Raw genomic sequence first — 24,538 nt, forward strand, 5'->3', positions numbered from 1 at the left:
TCACAATTTGCGAAAAATGGAATATTCAAATTCTGCCTCAAAATCCAAAAACATGAAATTACCTAATAAATGATATTTCACAGGGAACTGTATCCAGATGAGCTATTTTATCAGAGATGGTTTGAAATAGCTCTATTTTCTGCGTGTAAATACTGAAAATTGTACTTAGTTTTCAGTTGCTGGTATTGCAAATCATCTAGAGAAACCAAATTTGTAAATATAATGTGTGTTAGACCCTGTTTTCTAAATTACGAGTGAGCTCAACGCTTTGGTGTCAAGCCAGTGGTAGGCAGTTGAATGGTCCATTTAAGATATGTGCCACATAGTGCAATGTAGCACTCAACCTTGGGACCCACAATCTTAGACCAAAGAAACCCATACTTTTGTCTGTTAGCTGAAGTTGAAATGTTAATATGGCATAGACACTTTAATGTGGCAATTTTAGGATATAGGTGTTTTGAACTGTGTTTGTGTCAAATACTGGTAGAGATGAGCTTCAACAACCTCGTTTATGACACTGCCAACATTGACAAGCATATGTGCAGTAGCCGTTACCGAATGCTTTGTGTTCTGTGTTGCTCTTTCCTTCCTTTACTTATTTTGAAAGCAATGAGGAAACATGGGGTTCATTTGCGACCATAAAACACAAAAAGTGGTCAACAATCCCTATGAGTACATATCAAGTTATGCTTTCCTGGAAACAGAGAATAGAGGTTCAGAATGAAATTTTCACTTTGCAATGGAGTGTGCACTGATATGAAACTTCCTGGCGGATTAAAACTGTGTGCCGGACCAAGACTCGAACTCGGGACCTTTGCCTTTTGCGGGCAAGTGCTCTACCAACTGAGCTACCCAAGCACAACTCGTGCCCCATCCTCACAGCTTTAATTCCGCCAGTACCTCGTCTCCTACCTTCCAAACTTCGCAGAAGCTCTCCTGCATACCTTGAAGAACTAGCACTCCTGGAAGAAAGGACTGGCGGAATTAAAGCTGTGAGGACGGGGTGTGAGTCGTGTTTGGGTAACTCAGTTGGTAGAGCACTTACCCGCGAAAGGCAAAGGTCCCGAGTTCGAGTCTCGGTCCAGCACACAGTTTTAATCTGATGGGAAGTTTCATATGAGCGCACACTCCACTGCAGAGTGAAAATTACATTCTGGAAACATCCTGGCTAAGCCATGTCTCCGCAATATCCTTTCTTCCTGGAACGCTAGATCTGCAAGGTATGCAGGAGAACTTCTGCGAAGTTTGGAAGGTAGGAGACAAGGTACTCGTGGAATTAAAGCTGTGAGGACGGGGTGTGAGTCATGCTTGGGTAGCTCAGTTGGTAGAGCACTTGCCCGCGAAAGGCAAAGGTCCCGAGTTTGATTCTCAGTCCGGCACACAGTTTTAATCTGCCAGGAAGTTTCAGAGAATAGAGGTGTAGACTGAATGCCCTCACAGAACGCATTTCCCTGCATCACTCGTCTCCTCTGTGGTGGTCAAAATTCTAGTTTGTGTGCACTTGTGGCTGCCGGCCAGTTTATAGTGTCCTCCGCCTGCACTATAGTATGGCCTGAAAGTCTCTCCCTAACATGCTAATAGAGTTATTTTCATTTCTTCTTCTACAGTAAGTATCGTCTAGTATGACAGCCCACAAAAGCTTGTAATCAATACTCTACAGGTTTTGTAATTATTAAATTGGGCAGGAAAAGAAAAATAGTGTCAAGAAACACATTAAATCAGAGACAGGAAAATGGTGCTGCTTCTCAACATAAACAATCATTTGTTGAACGCTTAAATAGAGTCAAAAGAAGAAAACAAGCAAAGACCATTTTGGGAGAATGCTGTTGAAGTTCTTGCAAAAGTAAACATTCCAGTCAAAAAACTCACAAGTCACCAATTTTTTGAACAGTCACTTTCGACACTATAAGGCTTCGTCTTCACACAGATAGCATAACAACCTTTTAAATTTGTACTTATAATTGTTTGTAAACAAAATTAATTTGATGTGACTTTTAGAAAAAAAATACTAATTTTGCTAAAAATAGGTGCTATATTTTCAGGTTCTTATTCATATGGAATAATGTTGTGGGATAACTCGTCTTTTAGAAAGAAAGTTTTCATTTCTCAAATATGTGCTGTAAGAATAACATGTGTTGCTTACCCACAGCAATCTTGGATGTAAGTCGTCTGTTCAAAGAGTTAGCAATTCTGACTAGTGTTTCACAGTACATTTCTTCCCTCATGAAGTGTGTTGTAAATAATACAGTGCAGTTCAAAAGGAACAGTGATCTAAATACTTACAGTGCTAGAAAAAAAATGACATTGCATATTCCACTCCACATAAAGGTTGTCTAGCACAAAAAGCTGTGCACAATACTGCAACCACTAGTTTGGATCACTTGCCCAGTGATATAAAATGCCTGTATACAGCAAAGTCAAATTTGAAAACAAACAAAAAATTCTTCGTGGCAACATCACCTGTTCTGTAGAAGAATTTGTATTATTGTAATGTGTAAAACTGATTAACGGTTGTATATTTTAATAATAATAATAATAATAATAATAATAATAATAATAATAATAAACCCACCTTGTAAATGATCACCATATAGCCATATTTACAAATTTATTATTCATTTAAATGTAAAATGACTTGTTTCACATCATTACAATTTATTGGGCAAATGGTCCATGGAAAATGAAATTAACAAACAGACTGAGGGTGGAACCAAACACCATCCTGTCTGCTGATAAAGTCTATAGTTACTTTTAATTTGGTAGAATTCAAAATTTAGTGAATAAAAACTACATATTTTATTCACATTTTCTATATTTTCAGAGAGAGAGAGAGAGAGAGAGAGAGAGAGAGAGAGAGAGAGAGAGGGGGGGGGGGGGGGGGGGGAGGGAGTGCTGAACTGTTTCATATGCGCACTTTTTCAGTGTTGTTGAATGTAGAAACACTATGTGCTTCACTGTCAAATCATACAAAATACGTATGTAATGACAACAATCAAAGAAATAAGTGTATTAACATGACACGAGAGAGACCCTTGCACCTTCAAATCTCTCTTCATTTATGGAGCTATTGGTTACTGGAATTAAGAGTTTTCACAGGCAGATGGAGCTATGAGGGTTTACATTACATATCGTCGATGTATGGTACAGTCATTTCAGATTTCTGTGTTGTGATGAATTCAAAGAGTAATTTTAAGTTTCTAACTACAGGTACACCAGTCAAGCACAAAAACAGAAACAAGCTTCTCAAACACAAGTGTAGTATCAGGTGAAGGAAGTAGTCCTTCCCCACCAGCACTGCCACAGAAGACCCGTCAGTCGACACGGAGGCGTGATCGGCAGCTGTCACAGTATGATAATGTGCCAGGGGGAGGGGAAACTGTCAGCACAGAAGTAGAACGACCTGCTGTGGCAGGCTGCCCTGTCCATGCTGCACAGCAGTCCAGCTGCTGTAGTCCAGATGGGAAACCTCCACCTCTGCCATTAAAGAAGAGACACAGTAAGTACATAGTAGTTGGTGACGTGGTTACAGCTAGTATGTGTTTAATCTGAGCACATGTTGTGTTTTATCTGGCTACTCATAATGCTTCTGTGTGCCATCGGACAAAATTGTTATTAGTAATTTTGGGGTTAATGTAGTAGTAACATATGAAAACTGTCTGCCGAAGAAATTTTACCAACTTTCCTTCAGAGCCATTCAGTTTCACATTTTTCATTATGTTTCATTGCTATAATATTCTCATAAAATGCCTAAAGATATGGTCATTGATAATCATATTTCTTGTACTGTGCAAACCGTACAAATAATCACCAGTAGACAGTAAAGGGCGTTTGTGAATTCTCTGTCCTTTGTGTTCTTTTAATGGTACTTGTTTCATACAAATGTAGTTGCTGGTATTACGGTAGTTATAACTATTTACCCCCTTTTTTTGATCTTGGCAACGCCCTCAGTTTTCCTCAGGGCAGTGAACTAAATTAAATATGTTTGTTTCTCAGTGTTCCAATCAGTGGCATACTCTGGTAAGTTTCGTGCGGGTATGTGCTTTTAGATATTGTAATATTTTCATTTGTGATTGATTGTATCACCATCCTGTTATGTTTATGTTGAAGTTTAGTTATTCTTAAGTTACACATTAAAGAGCAACTGTCATTTATTTTGTATGGATAGCACGTAGAAATATTATCAGTGTTCATTACTTTGTACATGTGTTTTGTTTCTTATATGTGGTGGTGTGTTTATAGTTAAGGGAATAAGAGTTTTCTGAAAAGTAAGATAATATTTATCCTCTTAATGCTGTTCAGCTGAAACAGTGCCAAACATCAGTCATGTTTTCATGTCATATCTCTCTTGTGTTCTCTGGTATTAAAATAATAATTTGATTTTTGGGTAGTGCAAACAGCAATTACACTAGACTTCAGCTGTAAAAATGTAGTCTAATAAACATACAGTACTGAATTTTTGTTCTATCATTTGTGTAAAGAACATACCTTTGTATAGTTTTCTCCTGAGACCATATTCAAGTGGGATTTTCTGTGTTTGACGCATTAGAAGAGGAATACACAAATTTATGTTTTGTATAATATAGATACTTTACAGTGATTATATTTTGTACCATGGAATCATATATGGAGTATTCTTAATCAAATGTGCCTCCACTTTGTCATCTCTGCTTCATTACTGCCCCCACTGAGAAGATGCAATTTTGTTCCACTTGCATTTTTATCTATCTTTTCTCTGAAGTTGAATTTCTTGACACAAAACCTAGAGGAAAATGTATCGGAGTCCATTTATAATTTTGAAAAAGATGGACTCTTTTTTGCTATTAGGTTCCCTTCCCTAATACAATAAGGCACATCACTTTTTTGCGGAATGACAAAATAATAACCTTGCCTGCTGGTATATGTCTTGTTACATTGTTAGTGAAAAATTCTCCATAAACAGCTCCAGTCAAGAGACTGGGGCATTGGCTGTGTGTCTGTGAATATTAATTTTTCTTCATTGTTGACTAAATATGTTAACTTACTTTTCAGAAAAACTTCATTAACACAGAGCTTGTAACATCCACTGTGAACTGGTGGTTATCAGGAAATTTTTTGTGTTGTTAATTTGTTTGAATGTAGTGTTTTTAACATTCTTTCAGAGAAACAAATTTTTGTTGTTATCGTTTAAATTGAGTTGTTTTTCCACTTGTACCTCCAGGCTTTTCACAAGTAGTGCTTTTGGCTGCAATTTTAAGTTATTGTTTGTCATATTCTGTCACTGTAAATGTACATACTTACCACTCGGTAAGGGTATTCACCAATAGCTTTTTGGTTTTTTAATAAGAGCTTCTTTGCATGAAATAATTTATATTCCGAAAAATAGAAAATGAGATAAATTACAAAACATTTTGATCTAACTATGAATATGGACTAGCAAGTTTAGATTGATTAGTGGAAATACATTGTTCAACTGCACTTGCTATGCGTCTGTCTGTGGACTCTGGATCAATAGCTATCTTGTACTAGTGAAATAGTTTATAGTGATGAGAGAGAGGAGAACTATAAATGTGAAGAGACTAGTTCTGTAATATGCTGCTCAGTTGTTCAGTAACATAATTTTATGTTGGTGGTGGTTACTATTAATCTACAGTTTATGCCGTGCAGCTGCTAAAATACAATTCTAACGAATATACACTCATGAGTAATTGAATTAGTTGTGTTGAGGTGAGAGGGGTCCTATTACTGCAACGAAAGAAATAGTTGCACCTGTCACATGATATTTATGTCATTAGATCGTGTGCTGACCGCTGTGCAGGATGGTCAGTGTGGGAAATCCACACACTTGACTGTGACCATATTGTTGGCACCTGACACATTAGACTCTCCATATGCGAGTTCAAGTAAGCAGCGTAATTTTCTCGTGCCGCTGTGTCGAGGATGCATTGTGAGAATCCAGGATGACGACAACGATGATGACAACTGATACCTCCTGGACCCACCACATTGCTGTCCTGCATAGAAGCCAGTGCCTGCCCCATATGAGCTTCTCTGTTCTACATCTACATCCACATGGACATTCCGAAAATCACATTTAAGTGCCGGGCAGAGGTTTCATCGTACCACCTTCACAGTTCTCTGTTATTCCAATCTCGCAGAGTGCGTGGAAAGAACGAACACCTATACATTTCCACACAAGCTCTGATTTCCCTTATTTTATTGTGGTGATCATTTTTCATTATGAAGGTCAGTGTGAACGAAATATTTCCGCATTCGGAGGAGAAAGTTGGTGATTAGAATTTTGTGAAAAGATTCCATCACAACGAAAAATGCCTTTGTTTTAATGATGTCCAGCCCAAATTTTGTATCCTTTCAGTGACACTCTCTCCCATATTTTTCGATAGTACAAAACATGCTGCTCTTCTTTGAACTTTTTTGATGTACTCCCTCAATCGTATCTGGTAAGGATCTCATGCCGTGCAACAGTTTTCTAAAAGAGGACATACAAACATAGTGTGGGCAGTCTCCTTAGTAAATCTGTTACATTTTCTAAGTGTCCTGCCAATAAAACAGTCTTTGGTTAGCCTTCCCCACAACATTTTCTTTGTGTTCCTTCCAATTTAAGTTGTTCATAATTGTAATTCCTAGGTATTTAGTTGAATTTACAGCCTTGAGATTTGACTGATTTATTGTGTAACTGACATTTAACAGATTCCTTTTAGTACTCATGTGGATGACATCACACTTTTCGTTATTTAGGATCAACTGCCAATTTTCGCACCATTCAGATATCTTTTCTAAATCATTTTGCAATTTGTTTTGATCTCCTGATGACTTTATTAGTCAATGAATGACAGCTTCATCTGCAAACAACCTAAGACGGCTGCTCAGATTGTCTCCCAAATGGTTTATATAGATAAGGAACAGCAAAGGGCCTACAACACTACCTTGGGGAATGCCTGAAATCACTTCTGTTTTACTCGATGACTTTCCGTCAGTTACTACGAACTGTGACCTCTCTGACAGAAAATCACAAATCCAGTCACATAACTGAGACGATATTCCATAAGCACACAATTTCACTACAAGCCGCTTGTGTGGTACAGTGTCAGAAGCATGATTATGGTACAAAGATTAGTATGGCCACAGAAACGTTGACACTGAGTGCTCATAGCCTGGAGAAACCGCATTTAGATTGATGAATCACAGTACGTGTTAGTATTGCCAAGGGCAAAGTATATGTAAATCATAAACAATATAAGGTAGTGCATCTTACTCACCAGGAGGCCACAGTTCATGCAATTTGTGGACATGAATTCACTGAAAAAAAAAAAGTTAGTCACCCCTAGGAAAATAGTTACAAACATCATTTACTATCGTATAATTCTGCCCCTGGTCTTGATAACTGTCTGGATTCAGTAGCAGTGTTTTGCTAACAGGGTGAGATGGGTCTTCATTCACTGCCTGCAGCATTTCCTATTGGTTTTGGAAGCCACTTTGACTCACAAGCCATGAAACTCATCTCCGGTCCCTCCCAGTCAGAATCTTTTTCTGACCACAATTCTGACGTCATGTTTTGTGCCCACATGTGTTACACCACTGCTTGTAGACATGCTGAATAGTCTGCTGTGAAACACAAACAAATCCATCAACGTCGCACACCATATGGCCATGGGCACAGCAAAACACGATCGCCACTTTTAGCCTCTGTCACATCCTTACATTTAACCATGTTTACATACAATGTCTGCCTGAAACATAAATGTCTTGCTTATTACTACTGCATTATGCTCACATAGAGGCAGTGCATGTGAGGTTGAGCCTGTAACTCAATAACTGTGCCATCTGTAAAAGCATAATGAGTCACCTCTGCTTGCGTACTGGGGTGACTAATTGTCTTGTCAAGCAAGCTGATTATTGTGAGGGCGAAGTACATGTGAGTTGAAAAATGGCTCTTGATATACCTGCCATCATCTGCCACTGGCAAACAATGTAGGAGTCTACTGCCCAGTCATGTACATCACCTTGCAGGTGACTTGTACCTTCAGCAAAACAAAGCACCATCCCATCATCTGTGAATTGTGTCGAAATGATTTGTGAGGAGATCCAAAGGACATTAGAGTACTTTTGGAATCTCCTTCCAGATCACCTGATCTCAACCTCATTGAGCATATAGGGGTGCCATTGAGTGTCATCTTTATGCCTTGTACCCAGCCCCACCTGTTCAGCACGAGTTACAGGCAGCAGTTGAGCTTTATGGATCAGGATGGCTCCCCAGCTCTTTCTGTCTCTTGTGGAGTCTGTGTCACAATGCTTTCAACATGGGTAAGAAGAATGCTAGACACTAGTAAGTGGGTGTGTCTAATTCAATTTCTCATGAGTTTACTGTTAATACAGCTAACTGGTCTTTCCTGCAGAAGGTGTGTTTTCAGTCACTCTTCTCTCTTCCTCTTAATGCATTTATGTGTCATTGGGTTCTTTTATTTTGTTCTGCAGAAGTACTATTCTGATTGATGTTATACTTTACAGCAAATCCGCTCCAATACAAGTGTAATGCCTGATAATGCCTGTAAATGTTATTCAGTTTCAGTTTAAGTTCTTTCTAATTTCCATGTTAAACTCTCCAGATTTTTCTGACAAGGATATGTAAACTTTTCTGAATACAGTAAACTTGTTATATTAACAAGTTAGCCACATCTTCATTTCCTTCGATATACAGTGTGGACAGAAATAGTCTGAAAAGTTTTAATGGTGTTGCATGGTACGTTTCACGGAGAAATAATTTTAAGAGAGAAATTCGATATGCTGTGCTGTTTCCTATTTAATTAGCATTGAAATTATCAAATCAGGCCATTGCTTGCACAAATTCAAGTGGCGCACCAGATACACTGTCACTAAATGTGTTCTTTATTTTGTTTCTTAAAACTGAACAACAGAGCGAGTCGGAGATTGGACATGGGATGGTAGTAAGGATTGAACACAAGCCAAAGGCAGAGCAGTTTCTTGCACTGTCATTTACTCTGGGAGAACAACTGGTATCAATTGTATCTGGCAGGCCACTTGAATTTGCATGCACAATGCCCTGATTGGCTAACTTCAATACTAATTAACTCTGAAACAGTGCAATGTATCAAATTTTTTCCTTAACAATTATTTCTTGGCATACCCTACTCTGCAATGCTTTTACAAGCTTTTCTGACTGTTTCTGATCACCTTGTCTATAGAAAATGATTTGAATTCCCATCCAGACTGACTGGCTTGTCTGTCATTGCTTTGTCTCAATGTTTAAATAAGTTCAGAAAAAATTTGGCCCATACAAATTATTGATTCTGTTGTTGTTTCTATGAATGTCTATTTACTAAATAATGTATTTGACAGGTCCTGCATCTGCTGTTCCTTTTTGCAACATCATATTACAATTCAAAGTGGACACTCCAGGTGCTTCAAACTCTACTGAGAGAAAAATACAGGGGTTGGACAAACATGTGGAAACACCAAAACCACAATAATTACCATGCCTAACATTATGTAGAAAAACTGTTGGCTTTCAGCCATCTCAGAATGGATAAATAAAGGTCCTGTACAGTTTTCCTGTGAAATACTGGCAAGTTCAGGTGGAAATTATGGGGGTGGATAGCAGTCACGCATCCCTCTTTCCTATACAGACTATGAAGGCACAGTAATGTTGATATCTGGTGACCGTTGTGGCTAGGGGAGATGTGACACTTCATTCGTATGCTTAGAGAATGAGTCCTGGATGATCTGAACTGCATGAACAGGGTCGTCTTGAAACACAGCATCACCACTGGGGAACAAACATGTACCATGGGATGGACTTGATCCACCAAAATGGTCATGTAATCCTTGACAGTAATGCGACCTTGCAGAGTAACCGTGTGGCCAATGGGATAGCATTATATGGCAGTCCAAATCATCACTGAACTTCCACCCTGTTTCATTCTTGGTGTGTAAACTTGGCCAGAAGTTGAAAGCAGTGTGAAACAAGAACCATCTGACCAAGTGCCATTCTTCCATTGCCCCATAGTCCATATTTTACAGCTTCAGCACCATGTTTTCTTGTTATGGACATTTGCATCTCTGAAGAGTGGTTTTGGAATTCCAGCTGGCCTTGCAGTTCCCTACATATGGAGCTCCCTTCATGTTATTTTGGTGCTGCCAGAGTTCATGAGGGTGACATACAGTTCTGCAGTGAGTTTCGCAGATGACGTCCTCTTATTTTTCATTACAAGCCTCTTCAATGACAGTTCATCATGATCACTCAGCAGAAACATTTGTCCCCATTGTGACTTAGTGGCAGATGTTTTTCTGCTTCCTGTGTATGAGGTATAAATCTTTGGTATGGTGCCTCTTGAAACACCAAACACTTCAGCTTCCGTGGTAATAGAAGCACTCACCATATGAGCACCAATAATTTGCCCATGTTTTAATTCACTTAGCTCTGACATAATGTACTCACAACTACACAGAACATGTTTCTGGCCACAACTAACACTTGCAGTGTATTGAGAACATTGCACAGGTGCCATTCATGGTCAGATACAGCAGCACAACGTTCAGGCCTGGCTAGCATATACATTTATGTTCAAGCTCACATTTCTCGCATGTTTCTATATTTTGTCCAGCCCTTGTACGTGGTTTGCAGGGGTGCTGATGTATCGCGGTAGATGACATCACCTGCATAATGAGGAATATTTGAAATAAAATTGCAACATCCGTTGCTGTGTACACTGTAGAAAAAGAATGAACAATAATAAGATAAAATATCAAGAAATTCTTTGAAGGATGTTGGAAGGTATCTAGACAGCGGCGTTAGTGAAAGAAGAGTGCACAATTGAATAAGTGCATTTAAAAATAGATATACACCAGTCACTGATAAGCCTTTCTCTAATTGTCACAGCACAACCGTTTCTGATGAGAATGACCAGATTCATGAGAAACAGTGTATTTATTTGTAAATTTTGGCCTGTGACCTGATGCCATTCTCGGATCCATTTATATCATTGTTAAGGAGGTGCATAGTGTGTGCTTAAAATGCCCAGTGTGAAATAAAAGCTGGTGCAAATGCAGTCTGCCACATCCTTTATCGAGTGAGGTGGCGGAGTGGCTAGCACACCTGACTCGCATTCGGGAGGACGACGGTTCAATCCCGCGTCCAGCCATCCTGATTTAGGTTTTCCGTGATTTCCCTAAATTGCTGTAGGCAAATGCCGGGATGGTTCATTTGAAAGGGCACGGCCGACTTCCTTCCCCGTCCTTCCCTAATCCGATGAGACCGATGACCTCGCTGTCTGGTCTTCTCCCCGAAACAACCCCAACCCCACATCCTTTAAAAGTCTGTTGTAACACTGAAATAGACAGCTACCTGGTACACATGATCGCAAGAGACAAAAGGTGACTGCATTATTAATTGCTAGAATGCATAAAGCGGATTTCAGGATGGCAGCACATGCTTCATCCAGCTGAGTAAAAGCTCATCCCTCTCCTCTGCTGGTCAGATCCTCTCTTCTGAGATGAGTGGACTGATTTTGTAGCACCACAGGGTGTTCGGTAAGTTACTCCTAATTTTTGAATTACTGTCGCTTTATTATCAGTTATGTGACAACAGCTAAATACCGTCATTACAAACAAAAGACCTCAAGTTGTCCCCCCCCCCCCCCCCCACACACACACACACACACACACACCTGAGCCCCACATTAGCGACACATCTGTTTAATCAGTTCGATAAGCTAGTAACTCTTCATGTAACATGTTGTGTGGAACATTTGTGAGCCAAATATTAGTGTTGCTTGCAGTTTATTCAAAGTCTTCTGTTTTTTCAGAATAAATCGTGCACTTTGCAGTGGAATGTGGGGTGTTTTGAAACTTCCTGGCAGATTAAAACTTTGTGTCAGACTGGGACTCAAACCCAGAACCTTGCCTTTTGCAGATAATGGCTTTATCAGTTGAGGAGGTGTTCATGCGATTCATGACCTGCCTTCACAGCTTCAGACAATGTTTGGCACATACTTCTAATCTTCCAGATAGTTTCTTTGGTTTTTGTCAGTGTACTTCTTCCATTGTTCATCCACAATGAAAACAACTGATCTGCGAGCCAATCATTTGTGTGGGCTGAAGTGTCTGGACTAGGCCTTGATAAGCAAGAACTGGCTGCCAGTAGACAAGGAACAAGAAAACATCTGTTGTAAACAGCATAAAATATCACAATGCTCTGTGGGTTGCAAGTAATTAAGTCACCAGAAAAAGGCACAACACTTGTTAGCACAATAAACTGTCCATTGCCCACTTGCGAGTGATCTGTGAAAGGTTTATATTAGTTGTGTGTGACAAACCAAGTTCACTGAACATAACACAGGCAAAAATCTGTGTCAGGAAGAGGACCACTCTTTTTAATCACTGTCCTGTAGTACTAATATGGTAAGAAGCTGGTGAATTCCAAAGTCCTAGCACCAGAGCTCTGTTAGACCAAAGTCAAAGAGTTGCTTCATGATGGAAGGCTTTCAGCTTGAGGTTAGCTCCTAAGCTGGCAGTCTCCAGATTGGAGTGTTGGTATTGACTACCAGGTGCTGCCCATAAGACATCTTTAATATGGTGCCTGTAGAAGTGTAAGTAGTGGTATATTTGTGAACATGTGATAGGCAAAGCAAATAGGTCTGTCCTGGCTGTACCTCCTAACAGCAGTGTGGCTGTCATCTGTCGAGAAGTAAGCGCCTCCAGTCACAGTAGCGGAGTCTATAGTTGCCCTTGACAACATGCCGTTGATGCTGTTGTTGTCCAGAACAATTATTATTTTGATTCGTGCTGCCATGATCCCTATTATGATTCATGCTGCCATAGTCCCTATGAGCTCATTTTCCAGCTACCTGTGGTGCTGTCTTGTCTTGCTGGTGAGCTATGTGACCCAACATAGCATCCCCCGCCCCCTCCTCCTCTGGAGAAGAGACAGTTGATTATCTTATTGCCACAGAGGCAAGAGTCACTGTTGTCGTCACAAAAGGAAACGGTGATCTGGAGCCTTCAGTGTCATGGCTATGGGAACGGGGATAGTGGCAGCAGTCCATGACATTTTGTTGGGCAAGCTGGTGCCAGATTGGCCAGTGGGTATCTGTTTCAGGGGCGGTTGATGCAGCAGCTGAAGGAGCTCGCATTGGGACGCAGGAGAAGTTGCTAAGTCAATGCACATTGAGCCTTGTGAGGGCATCGTTGATCTAGGTGTTTTGCAGAATTGTGACTGGTCTGGCAGCTTTACCTTGACCATAGCTCTGCTGAGGAAGTGGGTGATGTTTTCTGGAACCCATCAGTGCTTATCCTGTAGAACGTCGTCACCCACGTGTCATCGTGGATCATATAGTGCTGACAATGAGGCCTTTGGGAAAGGGGTCTCTGGAGTGAAGGCTTCATAATCGATAACTAGGAGCACTGTGGTCAGCCATGCAATCTCTCTACTGGTCTCACCCCATCCTGTGGACTAGACAGTAAGATCCCAGAAAAAATGTAAGCACATTGTCAGTACTGTGGTTCTGTTGCAATTTCACCATCTGTGTCTTGAAAGTCCTGATGAATTGTTTTGTCCAGCCATTTGATGCTGAATGAAACTGGGCTGCATGAACCGGTTGGATACCATTCTCTTCACAAAACTGGCAGAATTCCATAGATGTAAATTGAGGTTCATGTCAGTCACCATGGTTTCAGATAGGCCTTCAATGAGGAAGCTGCAAAACAGCATTTGGGCAGTCTTGGCATTTGTTATGGGTGCATTTGCAAAACATAAGAAAGTTTCTTCACAGCATCCACCAGTATGAGCCGAGATGAACCCAGAAATGGTCTGCAAAGTCAAGATGAGGTCTGGACTACTGTGTCATTGCCAGAGGCAAAGGGAAATGTTTGCACACTGGGGCTGCTTGATTGCACTGGCATAGCTGACAAGTCACAAGCATGTATCAATGCCTTTCCAAAATACGTGCTTGTGAGCCATCCATTTGGTGATTATTGTTCCCCAGTGACCTTGTTATAGCAAGTTTAACACACAGTGTTACGAAACATTAGGGATGATAACTCTAGTTTTTCCATTTTCATCGTCGAGGAGAAGTACCCCATTTAACATGGAGAGTTTGTGACAATGATGCCAGTAAATGTGCACTTCTTCATGTTACAGGAGATTTTTATCAGTCAGCCACCCATGTTGCACAAACGTCACGATGTTTTGCAATTGTCTTTGCATTGATTGGAAATTACGCGATGACAGTATCCGACTCGAGGTCTGTGCGAAAACATACATCTGGTGCTACATCGAATCATGGATCTAGCCCCACTGGGACACTATGAAGTGTGTTGGCATTCACATGCTGCATCATTGAATGATGTGGAATATTATAAGTGTATACAGATAATAACAAGACCAAACATTGAAGTCATCTCACTGTTTCAGCAGTGACTAGGCTGAAGGCTTCTCATTGGCACTTACAAATGGAGGAAAGATGAGGGATGGGAGAACTGACGTATCCCTCTCAGCTGCTAGTTTCGCTGCTACCCAGTACAAAGTCATTCGATATATATTGCAACACCATCCTACAAAACAAGTAATTCACATAGCATATGATGAAATTTAGAAGTTTGGGAGGGCTTTTTTTTTTCCTTCCTTTGCGTGATCATCCTTGCTGTTTAGCATTCTTCTCTACTTCTGCTGGGAATGTACTGAAACCCACAGGAAGCTGGGCTACCATGACCAGAGCTTCAGTTCAGTTTCTCGGTAATACCTTCACATCTTCTCAAAGAAAACCGTCTTGAGTTTATGTGACATTGCATCTTCTGAAGGTTGCATAATGTGCTTTCATGGAAGGTTGTTTTCAAGCACTATGCAAGCAAGTACAGCCATTTCCAGAGATTCGAAACAATGTCCTTGAAAATTACATGGGACATATTTGGACTATAAGGTGGTGTGGAACTATGTGGATTGTTATTGTTGTTGTGGTCTTCAGTCCTGAGACTGGTTTGATGCAGCTCTCCATGCTAATCTATCCTGTGCAAGGTTCTTCATCTCCCAGTAACTACTGCAACCTACATCCTTCTGAATCTGTTTAGTGTATTCAGCTCTTGGTCTCCCTCTGCGATTTTTACTCTCCACACTGCCCTCCAGTACTAAATTGGTGATCCCTTGATGCCTCAGAATATGCCCTACCAACCGATCCCTTCTTCTAGTCAAGTTGTGCCACAAACTCCTCTTCTCCCAATTCTATTCAATACCTCCTCATTAGTTATGTGATGTACCCATCTAATCTTCAGCATTCTTCTGTAACACCACATTTCGAAAGCTTCTATTCTCTTCTTGTCTAAAGTATTTATCGTCCACGTTTCACTTCCATACATGGCTACACTCCATACAAATACTTTTAGAAAAGACTTCCTGACACTTAAATCTATACTCAATGTTAACAAATTTCTCTTCTTCGGAAACGCTTTCCTTGCCATTGCCAGTCTACATTTTATATCCTCTCTACTTCGACCATCATCAGTTATTTTGCTTCCCAAATAGCAAAACTCATTTACTAGTTTAAGCGTCTCATTTCCTAATCTGATTCCCGCAGCATCACCCGATTTAATTCGACTACATTCCAATATTCTCATTTTGATTTTGTTGATGTTCATCTTACATCCTCCTTTCAAGACACGGTCCATTCTGTTCAACTGCTCTTCCACGTCCTTTGCTGTCTCTGACAGAATTACAATGTCATCAGTGAACCTAAAAGTTTTTGTTTCTTCTCCATGGATTTTAATTCCAACTCCGAATTTTTCTTTTGTTTCCTTTACTGCTTGCTCAATATACAGATTGAATAACATCGGGGACAGGCTACAACCCTGTCTCACTCCCTTCCCAACCGCTGCTTCCCTTTCACGCCCCTCGACTCTTATAACTGCCATCTGGTTTCTGTACAAATTGTAAATAGCCTTTCGCTCCCTGTATTTTACCCCTGCCACCTTCAGAATTTGAAAGAGAGTATTCCAGTCAACATTGTCAAAAGCTTTCTCTAAGTCTACAAATGCTAGAAATGTAGGTTTGCCTTTCCAGTCAACATTGTCAAAAGCTTTCTCTAAGTCTACAAATGCTAGAAACGTAGGTTTGCCTTTCCGTAATCTATTTTCTAAGATAAGTCATAGGGTCAGTATTGCTTCACGTGTTCCAACATTTCTACGGAATCCAAACTGATCTTCCCCGAGGTCGGCTTCTACCAGTTTTTCCTTTCGTCTGTAAAGAATTCATGTTAGTATTTTGCAGCCATGGCTTATTAAACTGATAGTTCGGTAATTTTCACATCTTCAACACCTGTTTTCTTTGGGATTGGAATTATTATATTCTTCTTGAAGTCTGAGGGTATTTCGCCTGTCTCATACATCTTGCTCACTAGATGGTATAGTTTTGTTAGGCCTGGCTCTGCCAAGGCTGTCAGTAGTTCTAATGGAATGTTGTCTACTCCTGGGGCCGTGTTTCGACTTAGGTCTTTCAGCGTTCTGTCAAACTCTTCATGCAGTATCATATCTCCTATTTCATCTTCATCTACATTCTCTTCCATTTCTATAATATTGTCCTCAAGAACCTCGCCCTTGTATAGACCCTCTAAATACTCCATCCACCTTTCTGCTTTCCCTTCTTTGCTTAGAACTGGGTTTCCATCTGAGCTCTTGATATTCATAAAAGTGGATCCCTTTTCTCCAAAGGTCTCTTTAATTTTCCTGTAGGCAGTGTCTATCTTACCCCTAGTGATATGTGCCTCTACATCCTTACAATTGTCCTCTAGCTATCCCTGCTTAGCCATTTTGCACTTCCTGTCGATCTCATTTTTGAGACGTTTGTCTTCCTTTTTGCCTGCTTCATTTACTGCATTTTTATATTTTCTCCTTTCATCAATTAAATTCAATATCTCTTCTATTAGCCCTCGTCTTTTTACCTACTTGATCCTCTGCTGCCTTCACTATTTCATCTCTCAAAGTTACCCATTCTTCTTCTACTGTATTTCTTTCTCCCGTTCTTGTCAATCGTTCCCTAATGCTCTTCCTGAAGCTCTCTACAACCTCTGGTTCTTTCAGTTTATCTAGGTCCTATCTCCTCAAATTCCCACCTTTTTGCAGTTTCTTCAGTTTTAATCTACAGTTCGTAACCAATAGATTGTGGTCAGAGTCCACATCTGCCCCTGGAAATGTCTTACAATTTAAAATCTGGTTCCTGAATCTCTGTCTTGCCATTATATAATCTATCTGATACCTTCTAGTATCTCCAGGGTTCCTCCATGTATACAACCTTCTTTCATGATTCTTGAACCAAGTGTTAGGTATGATCAAGTTATGCTCTGTGCAAAATTAAAATTCTACCAGGCGGCTTCCTCTTTCATTTCTTCCCCCCAATCCATATTCACCTACTACATTTCCTTGTCTCCCTTTTCCTACTATCAAATTCCAGTCACCCATGACTATTAAATTTTCGCCTCCCTTCACTATCTGAATAATTTCTTTTATCTCATCATACATTTCATCAATATCTTCGTCATCTGCGGAGCTGGTTGCCATATAAACTTGTACTACTGTGGTAAGCATTGGCTTCGTATCTATCTTGGCCACCATAATGCGTTCACTATGCTGCTTGTAGTAGCTTACCTGCATTCCTATTTTTTTTTTACTCATTATTAAAGCTACTCCTGCATATCCCCTATTGGATTTTGTATTTATAACCCTGTATTCACCTGACCAGAAGTCTTGTTCCTCCTGCCACCAAACTTCACTAATTCCCACTGTATCTTACTTTAACCTATCCATTTCGCTTTTTAAATTTTTTAACCTACCTGCCCGATTAAGGGATCTGACATTACACTCTCCGATCCTTAGAACGTCAGTTTTCTTTCTCCTGATAACAATGTCCTCCTGAGTAGTCCTCGCCCAGAGATCTGAATGGGGGACTATTTTACCTCCGGAATATTTTACCCAAGAGAATGCCATCATCATTTAACCATACAGTAAAGAAAAATTACGGCTGTAGTTTCCTCTTGCTTTCAGCCATTCGCAGTATCAGCACAGCAAGGCTGTTTTGGTTAGTGTAACAAGGCCAGATCAGTCCATCATCCAGACTGTTGCCCCTGCAACTACTGAAAAGGCTGCTGCCCCTGCAACTACTGAAAAGGCTGCTGCCGCTCTTCAGGAACCAGACGTTTGTCTGGTTTCTCAACAGATACCCCTGCATTGTGGTTGCACCTATGGTACAGCTATCTGTATCGCTGAGGCACGCATGCCTCCCCACCAACGGCAGGTCCATGGTTCATGGGGGGGAGAGGGGGGGGGGCTATCTGGTTTGAGAACTGTTACAGAAATGGTTAGTTTCATCATTCTGCAAGGAACTAACAAAAAGCCATCACTATAATTGGAGACAAATGCCTAGATTTCAAATACTGTCAATAAAACCAATGCTTCACACAAAGATCCATATTGAAATCATTAAAAGGTCATCATATAAAAATACTCCCATTTAATCTCAGTGGCCAACGAAGACACGACTGTGCAAGGTATGAAAACAGAGGCCATCAAACCTCTTCCAGTAGTCAATGAGGAATCTTATAACAGTGAAAAAGATTGTGTACTGCTGGTACATGTGCGGCAATGGCTCAGAACCCAGTGATTCTCTAAACTTTCACAGCAGTTTTTATAGTTGTAGGTAACTGAACTTCTTATAGTTGCAGTGTTTATTCTAAATATTGATTGCATAATAATTGTTTCGCATTTGTAAATGTTCTATTTCTTTAAAAATCTAATGCAATAATTGAAACTCGGTTGTTCGGTAAGCATGAAGTGTGAATGCTATAATGTCTCAATGTAAGTGACTTAATAGAGGAATAGATTAGAGGAAGAGGTACAAAGCAACATAATTAGCTATAGACAATTTTTGTTATTAGCTCATAGTATATGTTTAGCACTTGGCTCTAATTTAGAGATATTTTTTTTTTTTTTTTTTTTTTTTTTTTTTATTTTGTAATTAACTCCTTAACTAAACAGTTCTGTTAAGCTAATTCCAATTTCGTACTATAGGTAGCTCATATGTGAATGGCTTTCCACACGGGAAAAGATGTTTGTTGTTGTGGACTATTAAAGTGTGATTTACTTCAAACCTACTTAGTAGTTTATCTAAAAACAAAGATGTAGTGACTTACCAAATGAAAGTGCTGGCAGGTCGACAGACACACAAACAAACACAAACATACACACAAAATTCAAGCTTTCGCAACAAACTGTTGCCTCATCAGGAAAGAGGGAAGGAGAGGGAAAGACGAAAGGATGTGGGTTTTAAGGGAGAGGGTAAGGAGTCATTCCAATCCCGGGAGCGGAAAGACTTACCTTAGGGGGACAAAAGGACGGGTATACACTTGCACACACACACATATCCATCCACACATATACAGACACAAGTGTGGCTTGTGTCTGTATATGTGTGGATGGATATGTGTGTGTGTGTGTGTGCGAGTGTATACCCGTCCTTTTGTCCCCCTAAGGTAAGTCTTTCCGCTCCCGGGATTGGAATGACTCCTTACCCTCTCCCTTAAAACCCACATCCTTTCGTCTTTCCCTCTCCTTCCCTCTTTCCTGATGAGGCAACAGTTTGTTGCGAAAGCTTGAATTTTGTGTGTATGTTTGTGTTTGTTTGTGTGTCTGTCGACCTGCCAGCACTTTCACTTGGTAAGTCACTACATCTTTGTTTTTAGATATATTTTTCCTACTTAGTATTTTAACTGAAATGGAATAATTTCTTGTTACTTTTACACTGTAATGAATTTTTGTATGTGAATCTAGTCAGATGATGATCAGGAAAATTACATGTTGAACATGTGTACAATTGTCTGTTGTTGCTTCTTAATTTTGAAAATTTCGTTTCCATTAACCAAGTATACAAGTCTAATACAGTTCATGAGAAGAAATGAAATATGTAAAAAAAATTGGATTTTGTAATGTATTACATTTTTTCATGATAGGCATTTTGCTGTTTAATCAATACGTGCTTTACTTTTCGTATATCCAGAGAAACAACTTGACAGTGTTTATGTGATGACCACATACTCTGAGGATAACCAAAGCATTAGTATATCCCTCTTTGTCTCTGTGTATCAAAAATTCATTTACAGACTGACTTGTTTTAAAACTCAAACGTTTTGTTGAGTGCATAAAATATGTATCTGAGTAAATGTCCCATGTGTATGGGACAGTCAAATTAAAATGAGACAGATGGGAAAAAGAGTGAGTAAACTGCATTATTCTTGATATTTGATTTATAAGCATAGATTGTGGTGCAAGGCATGATTCTCTGCCTAACATTTCATCTTCCTCTGTTGGAGACATCATCAGAGGCTGTAATGACTTAGAAAGCTGTTACTGACACAAACAAGCTCAGCAAGCCAAACTGTTCATCATACTTTCTCCAACAGTGGAAGACAAAACGTGTCTTAGCCTCATAAATAAAATACCGGCACTAACGCCCATTCCAGCCTCCATTTTATAAGTAAACTGGCAATTACTTAAAAAATAATCACCGTAACTATTACTACATTTATCCCAATGTGAGTCAAGAAAATGGGGAAAATGTTTGCAGTTGCCTACAGAACCATGATTGTGCCTGGGCATGCAACTCTTCGTCTGAAGCAAATCAACGGCCACAAAAGTCTTTCTTCGGAGTTCCAAAAATATGGAAATTGCATGAGAAGAGACTGGGACTATATGGAGGATGTGTAAAAACTTCCCAGCGAAACTTCTGCAGAGTAGTCAAAACAACCATGGCAACATGTGAACGGGCATTATGCTGCAACAGAATGATGCTGTCTGTCAACATTTCTGTTCATTTCGATCTGATGACACACTTCAATTTTTGCAGGGGGTGAATCTGTGTGATTCCATTATTGGCCCTGACACTTGCTCTCCAATCCAGAATGATGACAACGTGTTTCATCTCCTGGAGCAGTGTAGAATACCTTTATATGTGCTACAGTGGTGTCGACATTCTATTCAACTTTTGGCTCTCCATTAGGCTGTGGGAAACCTACGGCACACAGATTTTCCAGATCTTCAGATGCTCTGTCATGATGGCATTAGTGGTACTGTAATTGATGCCCAACGTGAACCGAAAGTTGTCCACCACTGATCATTTCTTACTGCAGCATCCACCACACCAGTGATAGAAGGGGTAATGACACGGAGGGTCTGTCCTGGCCGACTGCTGTCTTTCAATGACACCCGACATTCTCAACATGTTTATTCCACTAAAACACACACACACACACACACACACACACACACACACACACACACACCTGCACTATCAACACTCGCACTGTCTTGTCTCGTTTTCATTTGACTGCCCTTATATTATTCCTATCTGTTATGCCTTTTGTAATGTAGGGAGACATGCAGAAATCTTAGCTCATAAATAGAGGAAGAAGGGACAAGTTTATCCATTCTCATACATGAAGCCTACATTCTTTGGTAGGAGCAATTGGTGTCCAAATTGACTTTCAACCTTAACTGAATTCCTTTTGTGTCTGAATTTGTTGAACTAACACACAGCCATAGCTATAGCTGGAGATGAATGCCTAGATTTGAAATACAGCCATTAAGGCAGTGTTTCACACAAACAACTGATTCATTCAGTATTGTTTGGTAGTCTTGAAAGACCTAATTACAGAATGATGAAATGTAATCTTATAAGTATTATAAATGCAAATGTGTGTGTGTGTGTGTGTGTTAGTATGTTTGTCACTCCCTCATGCTGAAATGGGTGCAAAGATTTGGATGAAATTTGGAATGAAGATAGCTTATACCATGAATGTAGACATTGGCTACCTGTCAGTTGGTTGGGAGTGAAAAAGAAATGCATTCCACTACAAATGAATGCCCATACGTTATTCATCCAGCATTTGAGAATCAGAGCACTTAGTGACCAAATGTTACACATAATTTCAAACCTTAGTGAAATTTTTCTTGCTGACAGCACTTACAAAGGGATGAAAGGCAAAAAAGTTTATCGCCTGCTGCATTTTCGCTATTCATGCAGTAAAACTGTAGCATGAAGCATGACATTTTAATTTATTACTTCCTTACCACTAAGTGTATTCTTGACACATTTTGCAGAGTGTGTTCACATATGTCATGGAATGTACCAGTAAAATTATATCATTGTACGACACACAGTACAGAAGATAGAACATCATAAACATTGAGCTGTGTGATAATGAAACTGCAGGGCAAAATCTGCTAGACATTCAGTTAAAATATGTGTACAAATACGTGTGAAATACATTTGACATGTGCGTATGCAGGTAAATAGCTCTTCCTAAATCCCTGGAACCATTTCAAACAAATTTGGTAGACAGATTAGCTATGATCTGGAAAGAAATGCTGTGGGGTGAGAACCGCGAGCCTCCTTTTGTGATGGGGGTGATAACATGGAGAGAGAAGGGGGAGGAGAAGATGGACAAATAAAAGATTGGAATATGTATCTGGGCAACACCAGGTACTCTGCTATCTCTACGTATATGCAGAGAACGACGTCTTAGAACATTGTTTAGAGACAATTATGATCTTTCCTGTGCTAATTGTGTTGCAGATACTCATGATATTATTTAATCCTTTTTCTGCCACAGTTTATGATTCACCACTCAGTCACATGAAAATGTGTTCCGTGAAGTAAATGAGTGAGTTGTGCGTAACATGAGTTCTGTCAATTTTCCCCTTCATCTCCAAATTTGGTTGCTTTTTTCTGATATCGTGTGATTTGCTAGGCCACAAGTGGCTCATGCTGCAGGACTTCCTGTGATGGTGCATGCATGTGGATAGTGAGTTTTAGTGTTAACATCTTTTTACAAATTACTGTTTAACCGCAGGTACACTGTGGGGCATTTAAGTTCTTTCTCCTTTTCAGTCACTGAAATTACATTTGTAATTTTCAGTTGGTTCCTGCGAGTTTGTTAAATAATTTTTTGATAAAAAGATAAAAACTATTTATGGAAACATCTAATTTTGGCAACTCAGATGTCATCAAATTCTTTACTACAACAGGTTATAGCGAAGGAATAATATTTCTGATAACATTACATCTTTATCCTCATATAGTGGGCACTCAGAATGGTAGCATATTTCATCATACAATATTGTTTCCCTTTAATCAATGTATTTTTAAGCACAGATACAAATTCTACTTTCCTCAATGCACTGTATTTTTTCAGTGTACTTCAGCTTGTTTTAAGTTGTACAAAATGTTATGTTTACTTCATCAACTTATACAACAAATTACAGAATACCCTTGAATGCTTCCCCTGCTTCACTAAAACTAACTTTCGTTGCTCTATTTTCAGTTAATCATCACAACAGTGCTATTAAAACAGTGTGTAGTAACTTTTATAACATGAAGATTTCTGTCGCTCTTTCATTTTGTGCGTGGCAGTTTCTTCTTTCCTTGTAAGCTGAATCTCTTTGAGCTTGTTAATTTAAACCAAAATCAGGTAAATAAAAGCACAATACTGTATTGTCAGACGATTATTTGTTATTTCATAGGCATTTCCCAACTTTTGTTTTCTGAAGAAAAATATTGATGATCATTCTGAAAATCCAGTTTTGAAATTTGTAAGGTTGCCTTTGCTTATGTTGTCTCACAGCAGCTACATTAGTTTGAGTTCAGTTTTTCTGTCATGTGATTCAGATGTTTCATTAATATTTTTTTTTTTTTTTTTTTTTTTTTTTTTTTTGCTGCAAAAATTGTGATATTAAATTGTACTAATTCCATATCATGACTGGCACATAGTAGCTTACTGTGAATTTTACTGTTTTTAGTTGCTATACAGTCAGTTTCTACCATTCCACATTAATTTGATTGATTAGTGTCATTTATCAGAAAGGTAAGTTCTTCACAATCTAGATTGGAACATACAGAGACGACTACTGCCACCACCACCACCACCACCACCACCACCACCACTTCTTTTTAATCTTGCATTTCTAATTTAATACAAATGGTATGTTACTTAACTATTGTAATAGAAATGCACTATGAAAACTCTCTAACTGTCTAGTTATATGATTGGATCATTAAGCCTCGTCTCATTACTTATTCTTATATTTTGAATATGTTTCTGCTTTTGTAGTGAAAAGTGTATTAATATTGAGCATCTTAATGCTTTATGCAGCATAATTATGTTTTTTATAATTTTTTATTTGTGAAGTTTTTTTTCTATGAACAAAGTATATTCATTCATCCTAAATTTATTTCAGTAATGGCATACATGGAAATGTTTGGGAACTGCACACATGGCAGCACAAGCGAATTCATGAGGCATTCTGTACATACATACAATCTCCTCCAAGCTGAGTGGCAGCAGCAGGAGCTCTCCCTATCATCAACACAATCCTGCTCATTCTCTCTTGTCTCAACAAGTCAGATATTTCCAAATGCAACAACATTTGGTGCAATTGACAGGTAAGCTGATAAAGTCTTTTACACAAGTGCATTTTTAAATCTTTGCCTACA

The 24,538-nt window shown here is 39.3% G+C and overlaps 1 protein-coding gene across 1 annotated transcript in view; it reads left to right on the forward strand.

Moving 5' to 3' along the window:
• LOC124554975 (guanine nucleotide-releasing factor 2) overlaps positions 1-24,538 on the forward strand; it is a 364,194-nt gene that overhangs the window by 252,184 nt on the left and 87,472 nt on the right. Inside the window, exons 9-10 of the mRNA XM_047128714.1 lie at positions 3,208-3,496; positions 24,283-24,487. Coding sequence (XP_046984670.1) covers positions 3,208-3,496; positions 24,283-24,487 — 494 coding nt within the window. The remainder of the gene's footprint in view (positions 1-3,207; positions 3,497-24,282; positions 24,488-24,538) is intronic.

Source organism: Schistocerca americana, chromosome X, assembly GCF_021461395.2.
Source record: "Schistocerca americana isolate TAMUIC-IGC-003095 chromosome X, iqSchAmer2.1, whole genome shotgun sequence".
Lineage (NCBI taxonomy): Eukaryota > Metazoa > Arthropoda > Insecta > Orthoptera > Acrididae > Schistocerca > Schistocerca americana.